Source organism: Asterias rubens, unplaced genomic scaffold (genome assembly GCF_902459465.1).
Source record: "Asterias rubens unplaced genomic scaffold, eAstRub1.3, whole genome shotgun sequence".
Taxonomy (NCBI): Eukaryota; Metazoa; Echinodermata; class Asteroidea; order Forcipulatida; family Asteriidae; genus Asterias; species Asterias rubens.
In genome coordinates, this window is record NW_022985705.1 from 6,618 (window position 1) to 23,756 (window position 17,139).

Consider the following 17,139-nt stretch of genomic DNA (forward strand, 5'->3'; position numbering starts at 1 on the left):
AGTTGAACAAATCAAGTTGTGTACAGCCTCCCTTCCTCTGGCCTCTGGAATGGGAAAAGGCGTACACCTTGGTACAACCTTGATTCAACCCGGTATACAGCCTATAGCTCCAATGCGAAGGGGGTATCTAGTTGTACAAATCAAGTTGTGTACAGCCTCCCTCCTCTGGAATGGGAAAGGCGTACACCTTGGTACAACCATTATTCAACCTGGTATACAGCCTATTGCTCCAATGCGAGGGGGGTATGTAGTTGTACAAATCGACTTGCGTACATCCTCTGTTTTGATTGGGTGAAAGGCGGACATTTTGGTATACATGTGATTGATTAATATACAAGTTGCTATACAGCCTGTGGCTGCAATGCGAGGGTGTGTGTAGTTGAACAAATCAAGTTGTGTACAGCCTCCCTTCCTCTGGAACGGGAAAAGGCGTACACCTTGGTACAACCATTATTCAACCTGGTATACAGCCTATAGCTCCAATGCGAAGGGGGTATCTAGTTGTACAAATCGACTTGCGTACATCCTCTGTTTTGATTGGGTAAAAGGCGGACAGTTTGGTATACATGTGATTGATTCATATACAACTTGCGATACAGACTAAAGCTCCAATGCGAGGGTGTGTGTAGTTGAACAAATCAAGTTGTGTAAGGGCTACGTCCCTCTGGAACGGGAAAAGGCGTACACCTTGGTACAACCATGACTCAACCTGGTATACAGCCTATTGCTCCAAATGCGAGGGGTATGTACATCCTCTGTTTTGATTGGGTAAAAGGCGGACATTTTCAGTTTAGTGCGTGAAGCTCATTGAAGAAAGTTTCTTCTTTTTTCTTATGTCCTTTAAAAGTTGTATTACTATTTCTTTTGTTGATGCAATGAATGACATCAGTTCCGAGTGAAGTTGTTGTGTTTGCTGGAAGCTATTGGCATACAACAGGTCACGACCTTTCGCCTCATTGGTCAGTGCGTGAGTAAACAGGTGATGCACTGCGAATTCAATACCAGCTGAACAGGGATACCACATTCCAATTCAGGATTTATTATATATGGCTGCAACCTTTAAGAAGACGAGCATAGTATAATTGTTCCAAACGTCGAGACCAAACTGGCTCTGCATAGAGCCACCACTCGTTCAAAAGAGATTTTACTCCTGGTTGTACCCGCAGGTTTACTATTCATATTTATGTGTAATTACTCTTATTCTCCAAATCATGCAAAGCTTCAAGCACCATTTGCTACAACTTTTGATGAACATCATAGCATTAATTTCTTTTAAATTACAACAAGACACGTTTTTTGTGTGCAATACATACACCTTTGATAATAAAGATCAAAACATAATTTCCACAAGACATTCATTTATTAAAATGAGGTTTAAAACAAACCTTTTCAAAAAAAACAACCTTTTTAATCTGTTAAACTATCTTTCGAAACCTGTCTAAGCGATTAGGTAATGTCCTCTTATTTGCATGATTTGGCCCAAGACGCTTTAAACTGGCAGTTTATCCAGTAAATGTACTGCGAAACCTTGCAAATGAGTAGGCTAGGCCTATACAAATCATGTTCATCGTCACAAATAAATTTCGTTCGGTGCTTTTATTTTTTAGTAAACAATTTGCAAAAACCAATAATTTTTGTTCACTAGCATTATTATTATTTTTTGTATTGCTTCATTTGTTTATTTTACCCAAAGCACAAAAGCATGAACAACATTTTAACAGGTGTTTTGACAAACAAAAATTAGGGTTTTCAACACAAAGCTGGTTGTCCCCACAAGACTTGCAGCAAAAACAAAAACATTGAAACAATATATTATCTCTATGTAAGTGAGAGTTGTTTGCCCTACTGAGTACTGGTGGTTCTTAAAATAACCGTTTTTGTGTTGACTCACCCCCTACTGGTCAGGCTTGACCATGTCTTCTTCATTCTTCTAGAAGTAGAAGTTGGTGCAAGTTTCAGCAAAACAGCCAGCTACTTCGCTCTTAAGAATAGCTGTACGGTCTCAACTTCTCGAAGAACAGCAAGCCGCCGTGCTTTTGAACGGCGGCATTTTGTGTACGGCACACGGGCGAAAGTGTCAAATGGTGCAGCATTTTCACTTCCGAAATTTAGCATTTTTACTTGTCAAGTTCCAGCTTCAAATGCTTCTTACGTTTAGTCTATATCATTATTTTAAGGCGTCCACTTGAATCCACGGCTGGACCAAACTCGGCAATTTTTTTTTAATTTCCGTTAATTAGGACAACGAAATACGAAGGAGTCGCAAGGCTGTTACATCCGTACTACATGTGTTAATTACACCAAATGAAAAACAAACATAATTGGTGGACCGTTTTACTCATGATTATATTTCTACGCGAGATGTTTACTCGTCGAAAATCTAAGCAAACAAAACATTTTTAATAAGAGTGAAGATTATTTCTTCAAAAGTATCTCAAACAAAATAACCTGGAAAAACTTTCATTGTGTTTGTCCTTTGTTTTCCAATGTTAACTCAGCAAAGGTGCACTACTTTCACCGGTGCGCGGAAGGTTTAAAGTTCTACGGTCGCGGAAATGTTGTCCGTGAAACTTTGAGCATGAGAGGCATGGACGTGTTTTTTTTTGTTTTTTTGTTTTTTTTTCGGGGGGGGGGGGGGGGAGGTCTTAGCTCATTTAGACTAAATCTAAGTTATTACCTTCTGTAAACCCTGTAAGTTATTTGTAAAATTTGTGAACTTTTATTTGTTGTTCTGTTCCGAAAGTGTATCATGGCTAGGCAATGGAAACTATTGGTAATTACTCAAAATGTAGCATAAAACCTTACTTGGTAACGAGTAATGGGGAGAGGGTGATAAAACATTGTGAGAAACGGCTCCCTCTCAAGTAATAAGTATTTTTCCACGAATTTGATTTTAAGACATCAAAATTTAGAAATTGAGGTCTCGAAATCAAGCATCTGCGGAAAGCACACAACGTCGTGTGACAGGGGTGTTTTTTCTTTCATTATTATCTCGCTACTTCGATGACCGATTGAGCTCAAATTTTCACAGTTTGTTATTTTATGCATATTATGTTAAGATACACCAAGTGGGAAGACTGGTCTTTGACAATTACCAATAGTGTTCAATGTCTTTAAGATGGACTCATTGAGTTGTCATTAGTTGCACCCAAAAGCTCCCACGAGAAAACAGAGCGTCGCGGGCCTCAATATTGTACAGTTATCCTTAACTATTTTACTCCATACTCGAAGATTTTGAGAGCTGACAAAGAAGTAACAGGTATTCTTAGGGGTATCAAAATTATGGTGTGGGTCCAGGGGCTGGTGTCAGATGCAATTGTGTTCGCCATGTAATACTGTCCGTTCCGGACACTTTTGCATATGCAATTGTGTTCGGTATGCAAAAACCGTCCGGCGGACATGTATGTATGTGCACGCGTAAGCGAGCGTGCATGCACTGAACCTGATGCAGCATGAATCACGTATTAATTTTTACGATGTCATCGCTGAAATAAAAATGGTCCTATTTGCCGAGAGGTTTAGGAAATTGAGTTTCTCAAGCTTTGGAAAATCACGACGGCGAGCCGGGTGTTTACATGTATTAGGTCTAGCTTTATAATGTTCTCAGTTTGGAGTTATAGGGAGATGAATCGGCAGGCCTTGTGACTCCCTAAATCACTGAGCAGAGATAATTAATACCCTATTACTAGGGAGTCAACACACCGCTCCAGTAGTCAATCCATCGCCACTGGGGGGCGCTATAGTATAATTCGCGCACGCTTGCATCATCATCGCAGGTGAGTTTATTTACCATTGACAAGTTTCGTTTTTGTTATGATGCGTAAACAAACCCTGAGATTGATTGGGGTTTACAAAAGAACTTAAGAATATAAGGTAAGTTAACAACTATTTTGTAGTAGGTTTTAAGCTCTACAAGAAAATTTCTTGTTGTATTATGTGCAAAAACACAGAACAGATGTTTTGCCTGTCCAGTTTACGGACATCTCCTCCTCATCATATACTTCGAATAGTCAATATGGGTACCGGTCAACTCGGTCCCAAGCCAACTCGGAAGGCTTAATATTGCCAAAGTCTTGCATCAATTATAAATTCACATATTGATTTTATTTGCCATAATTGTAACCCATTCATGATCCCGACTGTCGCAGGTGCTCACAGCCCCTACATGAAGTAAAAGAGCTATGATTCTTGATTTCTTACATCTACAGAAAAAAAAAAACTGGTGGAAAAAAAAGACATAAATACATGTACATAGCACAAATTCAGGACTGGAATTTCGTCTGTAAATATGTTGAAAAGGCAAGGCCTTTTTCATTTTGCAATAGGGCACTTCCGTTGGAAAATCTTAAAGTCTTTTGAATGGAACCTGCCAAGGCCAAGACCAGGCTGCCAGGGGTAACAGAGGTCATGACATCAGGTTTTATTAAGTTCCTGTTTTCTATGCCATATTTTTTAAAGCGATGGACACCAAACCCTCATCAGTGGCGACACCAGGGCAGACCCTGGACCAACAGGCCAAGAAATTATCCAAAAAGCAAAGAAGAGAGCAGAGGTTGCAGGAGCAAGGCAAACTAGACCCAGCAGGTAAACCCTTTGCAGCACCAACAGCAGCAGCAGCTGCAGCAGCGAGTGGAAAGACACCAGCAAAGACACCTGCAGCAGCCGCAGCGTCAGAGTCTCAGGGAACTCAGAAGAGTAAAGCAGAACTAAAGGCTGAAAGACGTGCCAAGCAGGTCAGTATTTCAGGGGTTTCCCTGAACTTTTCTTTCAAATCGCCTGCCGGACGAGTCAACCAGAATTGTGGGTAGCTTGCAAGTATTTTTCACTAGCCTGCATGATTTAATGCTTACAGTTTTCACAATGTCACAAAAACAAAATCCGGAAGTGAGGTTTGGACAATCTTAGCACCTTATTTCTGCCCTTAATAAGACTTTTTTCTTCCAAATACCAAGACTTTTCAAACTGTTTTACAAACTAAAATAATTTATCTCAGGGATTTTACCAATGCACCCCTCATTTATTGTGACTCTGGCCTCAACATAACAAAGTGTTCTTGTAATTCCAGGAGGCAGACAGACAACGAAAAGCCAAGGAAGCTGGCGGAGGCCATGGAGGGTCAACGGGGGCGCCATCTGGGGGGTCATCAGGGGTAACATTACACACCAAAATCAGAGCTTCAAAATCCACATCGTCAGATGGACCAGGTTGGTAACAATAATAATAATATATTTATTACGAGCTTAGTACGGATGTTTCTAAGAGCACATTCAATTTTTTCCTGCAAGTATGCGGGACTACATTTGAATTATGAGACCTACTCCTTTTACATAGCATTTTCTGGCTGAAAAATGGTACAAAAGAGTAGAATTATTTAATATTTAAAAATAATTTGTTAAGAGCACCCAATTCAAGCTCTGGTGCTTGTGATCAGCAGAGTGTGGGTTCAAGTCCCGGTCGTGACACCTGTGTCCTTATTTTTTTTAGAGCAAAACACTTAACCATGATTGCTTAATAAAATTTGGGAGGCAGTGCTTTCTGCTCTACCAGCCAGGATTCTGTCCTGATTGATGATACCCAAGCCTACATTCGTATGGACTGTAAAGGGGGTATCCCTGTTTCAAACCCCGGAGTAGGTGACAATGGCCCCTGGAAAAATAGTTGAATTGTAGCCCACACTGAGGCCTTGTGTGTCTGGCGACTTGCATTAAAAAAAAAATTCTAAATAATTCCTACATGTCTAAGGTTATGATAGTTGCCTTGCAATGAAGTTACATCTTTTGACCCCTACCTGTAGGTCAAATGGTAGGAGGCTCTCTATTGACCGATAGTGGTATGTATCTGTATGGTGCCTGTCAATGCAATCATTTTTTTTTTAAATCTTGAAACTTTAACTTACAGCATCTCATGTCAAACCGGTTCATCTAAGACTTCATTTGCATTGGATATTAAATTAATAGGTTACTGTGTACCATGGTAAACTTTTATTCTTGGTTGGGTTGAGTTACACAATGTACCATCCACGGGACTTAAATTTAGGGAAACAATCAACAAAAATGCATTAAGAGCTTGTAGCTAAAAATGTTCTGACTAGACCGGTATTTATTTTACAAGAACAAGGGGTTTCTGTCCCAGTGCTAAAATTACTGGGCTTTGGCCAGTGGTCATGTTTTGGTTACTGGCCCAATGTGAAACTACAGGACTCTGGCCAGTGGTCCAGAGGTTTTTTTTGTTACTAGCCAATGTTTGAATTACAAGATGTATTTCAAGCCCTGGGGTTTACTGACTCTGGCCTGTGCTCCAGTGGATATTTCAACCTCTGCACTGGTTTAAACCACTTTACATTCAGCCACCAGTCTTTCACTAAGCGCCTCGCCACAATAATTCTTTGTTTATTTCCTCATGGGTTGATTGTACAATACATTACACGGGTATCATTTGTTGATCACTGAGGTGGCATTACGCATTTTACTTGGAAGTGATTGTTTTTTTGTTTGTTTTTAAGATCACATTTTTATAAATTTACATATAACAACGCCCCAGCCAGATTGCAGACTAGGGCTATTGATATGAATGTTAATATTGGGCTCTATGCTTGTAAGGTTTTTTGCTTTCGTGCTTTGTGCTCCCAAGGTTTTTTTTCTTTTCGTAACAGCCTATCAAATCCCTGATTTAAAAGGAATGATCAGGTGACTAAAGTTTGCATTAAATTGTTGATGTCCTTATGGTACCAAAGCATGATGTGTATAGTCTTGGTGCAAGGCATTTTTCTATATAATATTGTCTGTCATACATGTACATGTCATACCACTAGTAATAATGAACTACCATGTCTGGTATTGAGACTAGACTGTTGGTAAATGAAGGGCTATCAGCTTGCGGGTGCTTTTCCATGCAAATACTTGCTTTACTGTTGCTGAAAGAGGGAATACGAAGCACATAGTTATGTCGTTGGATGCGGGACGAGTTGGTTGATGGGAGGAGCCAGTGCTTTTTGGGAAGAGTTGGTTAAGCGTAGTACAATGTGGTTTCTTGGCGTGTGCAGAGTTTCTAGCCTTTGTTTTCTACGTGCATGTGCATTGCATTATATTACATTGCATTGGACATTTACAATTGCATTAGTTTCTTGTTGTCATGTTTGTTATTTTCTGAATTTGTAACCTCCCAAGTAAAGGATTGATAAAACTTAATTACATGTAGTAGCGAACAAATTCTATAATAATGTACGAGTTTAGCAAACACCGTGAACGGTCTGGATGTGATTTCTCTACAAAAATGGTAAGGCGGCTCACTTGCATGTGATATTAGTAGGGATATCCCTATCAATATCACATGCATTTTTGTGGAGAAATCACATCCAGGCCTTTCACAGTGAAACCAATTGAGAGAGGATAACTACCGGTAGTTTTTTAGCAGACCAGTTTTGTGCATTGATTAGAATTTGATTCATGCTGCAGAGCTCAAATTTGTAGGGAAATCTACAACACAGTAGAACTTATATGTAGCTCAGAATTTATACAGGACCGGACTAATTGAATCTCACAGTTTGATACCTTTATATTTGAAAAATCATGAAAAGAAAATGTGTCTCACTGTCATTGGTCTTAGGGGTACGTACTGTTTACTTTGATAATCAAAGACACGGTTGCACTGAATGTTTTCCCTTTTTGTCTAAAAAGATATGACACAGTTGTGAGATTGTTTTTATCCAATTGGAGACTTTTGGACGGTGTTTTTTCACAGTTCTCGCCAGAAGTGCGCATGCTCAGAGCTACCCGCGCATTACTGAGCGTATGTGCGTACGCTCAGATGCCTTAAAAAAGGACCAGTTTGTCTGCTGCCGCCAGCATCTAAAAAGTCTCACATAAAAAAAAAACCCAGACTCAAACACTTGTACAGTTGCAGTTTTCAAACCATAAAGATTCTGAAGTAACCCTGGTGAAACAAAAATTCCCGTTACTTTCTAATGCTTACCACTTTTTGATGTTTGTCCTCAATTGTAGTCTCGAGTTTGTCCAAGAAAGAGCCCCCTCGTGTGTCGGACGCGTTGAAGCAAGATGATCCAAAGGTGCAGAAGAGAAGAGCCAAGAAATTGGAGAGACATCAGGTAAGGTAGACCGGTGAAATCTCCTTCATCCATCTGAAATTATCGTCACTGGTGACTTAAACATTCATTTTGATGCAGCCTCAACACCAATGCAAATAAATTTAAGCATCCACTTCAGGCTTTTGGTCTTACCCAGCATATCAAGGAGTGGTCTCATCGTCTGGGTCATTACATGGACAATGTCATAACTTGTGATATAACCCCACCCAATTTTATTTTCTCATGGTTGCATAAAGTAAACATTTGTGTGAAACATAATAATTTTGTAATTTTGTGTAGATTCCCCAACGAGCTGAGATCGAGCGCAAAGTCAGTCTCTTCTCTCATCTCGATCAATATGAGAGACAGGTGTCGATCACTAGAGGGCTGAGCTTCGCTAGCGGAGGGATCCATCCGGCTGTTATGAGATTAGGATTACAGTATGCAGAGGGGATTATCTGTGGAGCTAATGCAAGGTAAGATTACTGCAGGAGTGGGTGTTGGAAGAGGGTAAATACAGAAGACCTCAGATACCTTTGTATTTTTCTTGACTCATTAACAGTCCTAGAAATACACAGAGGCCATGACCCTGGTCTTGGCCTTGATGACCCTTCAAAAGTTTTCCATAGACTTTAAGATTTTTTTGCGATGGAGGTGCCCTATGCAAAATGAAATTAGCCCAGCCTTCTTACGTTCACAACTGATATCGTTTACAACCTATCGGACCTGCAACTAGGCATGACACTCCTCTCTAAATACTCCAGGACAAGAAGACCCAACCTACAGAACCCTATCGTAAAGGTGGAGCACTTTTGCACACCTACCAACAGCAACTCTCTGATGACCTTGGGATGGTTGGTATTGGATTACAGCAGCTTCAGAATATAACGATTTCTAAACAACAATTCAGTTTATAAAGTGAGGTAGCTTGAAGCAGTTTTAGTTTAATCTGCCGCTAGAGGGCGCTCTTACATTTAGTGACGTAATTTGTATTATTTTTTAAACCAGACCTTTGCCAGAGTTGTATTAAGTAATGGTAAAGCATCAAAAGGTGTATATATCAACCTAAAATCCATTAAATAACGCCTTTTCAAAGTATGTTCAGTTCAATTCAATTCAATTTAATTCAATTCAATTTAATTCAATTGTTTATTGTCACACATATAAATACATATACAGTGAAATTCACTTCGGCTTGCGAGTCAAAAAATATTTAAAAAATAAAAAAAAATTACAAAAAAATACAGAAAACCCTTAAACCACATAGGCATATAGAATAACGAACAAAATAAACAGTATGCGCACATTATGCAGAGAGACAATAAGAACTATCGTAATAATCGTAATAATCATGTTGGAACTTACTTTTTGTTTTTATGAGAGGGCTACACTTAATTGATTTGGGCTGTCAACCCCACTTAACTACCACCAGGGGCACATGACCACCCACTCCTGAGCCTAAAAAAGGGTTATCCCTTCACAGACAGCAAGGATGTAGACATGGTTATCATCTATCATCTACCTCACCCTCCTCTACAAAGTTCAGAACCAAGCTATTGCAGTCAATCCACACATACGTGTACCTTAACCCAGCAATCCCATGTAATACTAGATCATTCCACCCAAATAAATATCAGATCATCCCAGGTAGGATACAGTCATTCTCAAACTCATTTTTCCCAAGAACCGTCATCTGGTGGACATCACTCCCCGACAACATTATCACCTCCCCTTCAGTTGAGGTATTCAGGGGAGTGGTGACTGCTCACCTATAAGCAGCAATGAGTCTTTGTTTACTTGCACCTTGTACAAATGCACCCCTGCACCGCTCATGGACAAGTAGTCCCTCGGCTTTACGTCCTGTCTTATGGACCCTTCCGAGTATCCAAGTGTCATGACCAGGATTTGAACCCACACTCTGTAGCTGACAACACCAGAGTTTGTGTCCAGTGAACTAGACCGCTCGACCACGACACGCCAATGCTTGTACTTCGTTCTTTTTAAATCTGTTTAAATTATTGTTAATATCTGTATATTGTTGTAATGCGCAGCTGTACATATTTTTTATGAAACTTGTGCATAATAAATGAATAAATTATTATTATTATTATTTTTGTTGTGATATGTCATTGCAGATGTATAGCCATGTTGCATGCTTTCAAGCAAGTCATAGCTGACTACACCACCCCACCCCAGAAGGAGTTATCCAGAGATCTAGAAAGTAAGATCAAACCATACATCAGGTAATTGACCCCTTGCACAACTTCCAGGGCCCAATTTCATAGAGATGCTAAGCACAAAAATTTGCTTAGCATGAAATTTCTTCCTTGATAAAAACAGGATTACCAACCAAATTTCCATATGTTGCATATTCCTTATTAATGGTATTCAACTGTTGTTTGCTTATCCTGAAAATTAAGTGGAAATTTGGAAGGTAATCCTATTTTTATCAAGGCAAAAATTTCAAGCTTAACAAATTTTAGTGCTTAATAATAATAATAATAATGAACCATTTTTGTATAGCGCATATCATAATCACAGACAAGTCTCTATGCGCTTTGCAGCTCTATGAAATTAGGCCCAGGTTTTTTTTAACTATTACATGTTGGCTAGTGAAAAAAACTGAGGGCGCCCCAACATTTTGGTTGACTCATCCGGTGGGAGAGTGGACAAATTAATGAGGGAAACCCCCTGAATTGTCGTGATTGTTTTTGAGATTTTGAGTGTCAAATGTTTAACTTTGATTTGTGTTTGGTTTGATTGTAGTTTTCTGAATGTATGTCGACCTAAGTCAGTGAGTATGGGGAATGCAATCAAGTATGTCAAGCTACAGATAAGTCAGATTCCCCAGGACATGGCTGATACAAAGGTATGTATACACCAATACACCAAAGACAAAGACATACATGTAGAGCAAGTTCGAGTGCTAACATTTAGTCAACACCTGATTAACCACTGACCAGCAATGTACATGCGCAGTATCGCACTCACTCGAAAGACTTGTTTGAAAGTCTAGTCAGCAATCGGGAACACTTTCGCATTTTCGCTGTAGTATCACTGGTTCCCTTCTGCCCATTACACATGTTAGCATGGAACAAGCTATTGAGACCAGTGAAGAAACCATGGTCATGAGGTTGGTTCCAAATGGTCGACCACAGTAGTCAACCAATGTTCGACCAGCCTTGGTTTGATTCAAACTAGTCAACCTTTAGTTAACCGTGGTGCACACTCGAACTTGCTCACAGCTGCAGCATTTTAAGACCGGTTGACTGAAGCATGTCTGGCGGTCCTAGTGATGCGCTAGTTGGTGTGCAAGCTTACGCTTGGGCAATGGTAATGCATAATGCAATCTAGCCTGATATTCTTACTACGTTAGTCTGTTTTCTATTTTTGTTTTACCCTTGGGAAAAATCTGAATTTTTGTTATTCTAAGTAAGGCCTGCAAAAGTCTATTAAAAGCACTGGACACCTTTAGTAATTGTCAAAGACCAACAAGAATAACAAATAATGAGAATTTCACCTCGTGATTATTTTCTGTGACAGTGCACTCAATCTGTCCAACACTTATTATTAACAAATTTTGTATTTTTTCTTAGGCAAAGGAACATCTATATCAGTGCATTGACTCTTATGTGAATAAGATTATTCTGGCTGCTGTAGCAATCTCTAAAGATGCGATTAAGAAGATTAAAAATGGAGATGTAATCCTCATATACACATGGTATGTAAAACTATGTCACTAAATAAACTATTTAATAGTAAACTTGCATGTACAACCATGTAATAATTCTCTCTTGAGGGAGTGTTGGCTCTAAAAAGAGCCGGTTTGGTCTCAACGTTTCAAACAGTATTCGCCTGAAATATCTGTTTTTCGATGGAAACAATTCAAATATAAAACAAAGCCATTTTTCAATGATTGTCAGTGTAAGCCATTACTGGGATTGGTAGTGCTTGTAAAAGAACCCAGAACACTTATCATTAATAATATTAATAATAATTGTGGCTTCTTATAAAGTGCCCATGTCCGTCACTCAGTGACACTCCTGGCGCTGTTACACACAGTATTTCCTGCAAGAAATGGAAGAGTGGGTGTTAACGCAGGTGTTTCTGGTTCACATAGCAAGCACCCTTGTTTACAGGTTTTCCTCAGGCTTGCGAGCTACAGTGATAAACTTCACTTATGAGGCAACCTTGGTTTCATCACAAGATATATATAATAACAGACGCTTATCATGGAAGAGTAGGGATTATTACCCCCGGTGTTTCTGGTTCACATAGCAAGCACCATTGTTTAAAGGTTTCCTCAGGCTTGCAAGCTACAGTGATTTAAAGTTCACTTATGAGGCATTCTTGGTTTCATCACCGGAAATACAAAACAAAAATAATAGTAATAATGAGACCTTATTGCCCTGACAAGACAAAATGTCTGTCTTTCCATAGAAATAATTCAAATATAAAACAGAGCATTTCATGTCATGGTTTCACAGTTCTTCCCTGATATACAAAGTTCTTTGTGACGCCCATGAAGCCGGCAAGACATTCCGAGTGATCGTGGCCGATAGTAGACCCAAATCAGAAGGCATTGAAGCTGTACGTCGACTCATGAAACATGGAATCAAGTGTACATACATCCTGATCAGCGCAATCTCCTACATGATGCAAGAGGTTTGTGCTAGAAGTGCATTTAAAAATCAGAATCTCTTAAATGTGTTGATCCACAGAACAGTAAGCTTATTTTGAAGTTTTTTGATGAAAACAAGTCTTTTTTTTTTTTCTAATTTAAGAGAAAGACAAGCACAATTTTAATCTTTTTTTTTTGTTAATTAACCATGATTGTAGGGCATTAATTCAGTCAACTACATGTAAGTGAGACTTTATTTTTTCATGCTAAAGTAGTTTTTTCTGTGAAATACTTTTTTCTGAAATGAAGTCATAATCAAGAAAACTGGATCAAAAAAATTTAAACGAAAAACGTAACAACCAAAGTTATAACAATGGAATTTAAGGACTTTGTATTTACATGCTTAAAATTGTACATGGTGGGATTGTCCATAAATGTCATAGTCCTAGTTTATTTTTCTTTGTTCTTCCCAAAACTGTCAAGGTATCCAAGGTGTTCTTAGGAGCTCACGCCTTATTGGCCAATGGTTACGTCATGTCTAGGGTGGGGTCGTCCATCATCGCTATGGTAGCCAAGGCGTACAACGTGCCCGTTCTTGTCTGCTGCGAAACCTACAAGTTTAGTGAACGTGTACAAACAGATAGCTTTGTCTTCAATGAGTTGGGTAAGTATTGTAGTATTTGCATTGTATCATTGAATGGCATGTCATAACCGTTTTTACTGACAAAATTTGATTAAAGAATGAACAATAGTATCAACGTATGGGCGTTTGTGATGGTTATACAGAAATAAATGGTCTTACTCACCAAATAATATAATGTGTAGCCCTAGTCAGGAACAGAGGACATCTGTGATGCTATCAAGCAAAATGAGTCTTTTGCTGTTGTCGACCCGGGTCTTTTTTCTTTGTTTTTATTATGAAAAGAGAACAATCTATGGTTTAAAACTGTTAAAACCCTATGTTCATAGTATTTTTGGTTCAAAAGTTGTGATATTAGAAACACAAAGAGATGCCAGAGAATGAAGCTGAGAAAAAGGGAACAGTCAAGTTGTTTATTGAACATACACCATCACATTTTCTTTCAATGCTAACTTTTTCCTATTTCTGCTGTTATTTAAAAAGATAGAAGTTGCGAATATAAATAAGATATTTTTTGTGCATTTAAAACAGAAAAAAATGGATTTGAAAATGTCACCCCTTTGGCCTGCTTTGGCTTGTTTCTCCATACTGGTGTTTCTGACAAATTTCTATCTGTGTTTAAACCTTTGCATTTTTATTTCTTCCTTGTACAGGAGATCCAGACGATCTAGTGAAGATCAGGAAACCCACCCAGTACCTGAAGGACTGGAGAAACATCCAGTCCCTAACCATCCTCAATCTCGTCTATGATGTCACACCACCTGACTTCATCTCCATGGTGATCACCGAGATTGGCATGTTACCATGCACGTCTGTACCTGTCGTGTTGAGAGTCAAGAATGTCGAAACGTAACCCATCGTGTCCTGGACAGGCCTGGAAGTAGTTGCAGGCCCTGGAGGCCATTGCCCGTGGTCTTGGCCTTCGGCCCCTTCAAAAGTTTCTCATTGGTTTTAAGATTTTTCAATGGAATGGCCCTCTGCAAAATGATAATTGCTTTGCCCTTTTGAAGATCAAATTCCAGGCCTGTTTGGAGACCTTAGAAGTTGAACAAATCTACATATAATCTGTGGTATTTTGTTAAGGGAGTGCCCTCAAACCAATAAGGGTAAAGTATCTTGCTCAAGAATATAAACTGGAACCCACATAAACTGGAACGTCTTGCACCAGAGCTTCAGTCCGTCACTCTTTACCCCTGGGCCACGGCACGCCACAGTCACCTATTGTCAAAACAATTTTCGTTTGTGCAACAATGTCATATTTTTGTCAAAGGGAGTGGACTGCAGACTGTTTTGCTGGGCCCTGACATTAGGGCTAGCCCTTAACACTTGCCCATTAAAAACTGCTTGGTCAGTAAGCACCACCTCCACTTCTCCTCGCCGCGCGCCTCACTATCGAGTGTTAGCGGGCGCTGTTGAAAAAATGCCAGATCACCCCACCACACCACACTCAAAACAACAATCACGGCTTACAGAAATAACCTCTTTCAGTGGAATAGTCACTGTGTGTATAGCGTTGAGTGTATGGGGCCTTTGGCATACCATACAGGTTGACCAACTCAACAAGAACGTCTTGCACCAAGTCTACTGCAAATGCTTCAATGGATATGGAGGAAGATATAATATACAAGTGTCTCGTACATTTAAAGGCAGTGGACACTATTGGTAATCACACAAGTTTAGAACTTGAGGTCTCGAAATCAACTATCTAAACGCACACAACTTCGTGTGACAAGGTTTTTTTCTTTCATTATTATCTCGGAAGTTCAATGACCGATTGAGCTCAAATTTTCACAGGATCGTTATTTTATGCATATGTTGAGATACAACAAGTGAGAAGACTGGTCTTTGAAAATTACCAATAGTGTCCACTGCCTTTAAAAAGGAATGTTTTCAGTTAACTCTTTCACTAGTTTAAATCCCCTTGGAAATTTATTTGTGAACAAAAATAAAGACTGCACGCCCAGACATAATTCAGAATGGGAAACAGGACTCTTTAGGGTACGATCATGACCCGTTTTTGGGGTGTCGTTATTTGCAAAAAAAACAAGTAAAAACTTATGTGTACATACTGTATTACCAAGTTATCATTAAAATAAAAGGTGCCTGAAATGGATATACTCCTAAATAAGAAGTGTGGTGGTAAGTGGTGCTTTGAAAGTACTAAGTGTTCTCATTTTAACAAGTGTTCTCAAATTACAAGATCTAACTGTAGACTGAAACATCTGCAAGAGAAATACAAGTCTGCACTCCAAAAATGCAGATTTCTGCTCTTCTTTGAGCATGTTGAATGATTTGGCAAGTGTATGGTGCATTTACTCCTGCATTGGTTAGGATTCTGTGCTAACCTCCTTAACAGTTAGTTGATTGCAAGCAAAGAATGCTACCCTGATGGATTATAAGGCCCAATTTCATGGCTCTGCTTACCGCCAAACTCTGCGCTTGCGATCACCATTCTTTGCTTATTGTGCAATGGCCAAATTTCTGCACTAGCTGAGTAAAGCGAAGAATCCCTAGTAACATGGAGTACGCACACACAAGCAAAAATTTCCTGCCAACACATGAGATTTGACAAAGTGCGGAATTCTCTGTTTCTGTAAGCGTTGATCCTTTGCTTAACACATGGACTATAAGCAGAGCCCCAGGGCCCAATTTAATAGAGCTGCTAAGCAGAGTAATTTGCTTAGCATGAAATTTCTTCTTCGATAAAAACAGGATTACCAACCAAATTTCCATTTGTTGCAAACTGCTTGTTAATGGTATTCAGCTGTTGTTTGCTTATCCTGAAAATCACGTGGAAATTCTGTTGGTAATCCTGTTTTTTATCAAGGAAGAATTTCCATGCTAAGCAAATTTGTGTGCTTAGCAGTGCTATGAAATTGAGCCCTGATCACAGCAAACAATTTTGGGATAAACGGCTATGGATTCTCTATCAAAAACTGTTTTCAAACAGCATCTTTCAGGCCAAAACAAAATGTTTGTTTATCCATAGATGGTCCCAAAAGACAGGGTCAATCTGTAATTTGTTTAAATACATGTATGTTTTATATGGATATTGTACTTGGGAATATAAACTCTTTGGTATAAAAATATTAAGTCACATAACAACATTTTCACTGTGTTTTTTAAGCAATCGAATGGTTCAACAAATCCAACACTGCTCTAGAATTGGTTTGAATCCCTCCCGAGTAACATGCCTGTGATATTTTTTCACAGGACTCGGGGGGGGGGGGGGGGGGGGGGGGGGGAAGTACTAACTGAGTATACAGTGATAACACACATCGGTGAATAGGAACAAAACCCCAAATTAATATTCTTTATCCTCTCGATGCAAATTTAACATCTATTATAAATCCGAGGTATACTTTGCCTCTGAGAAACTGGGTCCTGGAGTGAAATTTGTACATTCTGTTTAAAAAAATTCTTAGCATTATTCAAAATGAGGATAATCAGTTGACACAACAACATTACAATGTTTGATAAGTTTTATCTTTTATTTGAACTAAAATTCATCCTGGGTCGGAAGGTGAACCCGGTTAGTTTTTAACGTGCATTGAACGAGTCACTCTGATTTAATTACCACTCTCACTCTTTGAAAAAAAGACAAATCTTAAAAAAAGATGCACACTTGATGCTCAACTACATTATCTACGAATAATATAGAAGACAAAATTGCATAATAGGATTAACTTTTTTTCAATACTTTGCAATTGGGTCATTTCAAATGCATGAATTACAATTTGACTAGACTTGTGGACAAATCATTAATGTTTTTACGCGGTGAGATGGTCGAGTCGT

At 39.0% G+C, this 17,139-nt stretch overlaps 1 protein-coding gene across 2 annotated transcripts; it reads left to right on the plus strand.

Annotated features, from left to right (window-relative positions):
• The first annotated feature begins 3,699 nt into the window (after window positions 1-3,699).
• LOC117305852 (translation initiation factor eIF-2B subunit delta-like) lies at window positions 3,700-15,051 on the plus strand. 2 transcript variants are annotated; one of them, XM_033790730.1, is made up of 11 exons: window positions 3,700-3,776; window positions 4,459-4,733; window positions 5,066-5,204; window positions 8,001-8,104; window positions 8,384-8,559; window positions 10,219-10,326; window positions 10,850-10,952; window positions 11,680-11,804; window positions 12,571-12,748; window positions 13,188-13,368; window positions 13,998-15,051. In XM_033790730.1, the coding sequence occupies exons 2-11, from the start codon at window positions 4,461-4,463 to the stop codon at window positions 14,195-14,197; spliced, it is 1,587 nt and encodes a 528-aa protein (XP_033646621.1). In that variant the 5' UTR covers window positions 3,700-3,776; window positions 4,459-4,460; the 3' UTR covers window positions 14,198-15,051. The 2 variants fall into 2 exon arrangements, with proteins under 2 accessions (XP_033646621.1, XP_033646622.1); XM_033790731.1 differs by lacking the exon at window positions 3,700-3,776 and adding an exon at window positions 3,783-3,873.
• The last annotated feature ends 2,088 nt before the right edge of the window (window positions 15,052-17,139 follow it).

Bases quoted from the DNA above. Each gene is read 5' to 3' on its own strand.
- LOC117305852 (XM_033790730.1), top strand. From the start codon at position 4,461: ATGGACACCAAACCCTCATCAGTGGCGACACCAGGGCAGACCCTGGAC. The intron at 4,734-5,065 runs GTCAGTATTTCA...TTGTAATTCCAG, and splicing joins CTGAAAGACGTGCCAAGCAG to GAGGCAGACAGACAACGAAA. The intron at 8,105-8,383 runs GTAAGGTAGACC...AATTTTGTGTAG, and splicing joins AGAAATTGGAGAGACATCAG to ATTCCCCAACGAGCTGAGAT.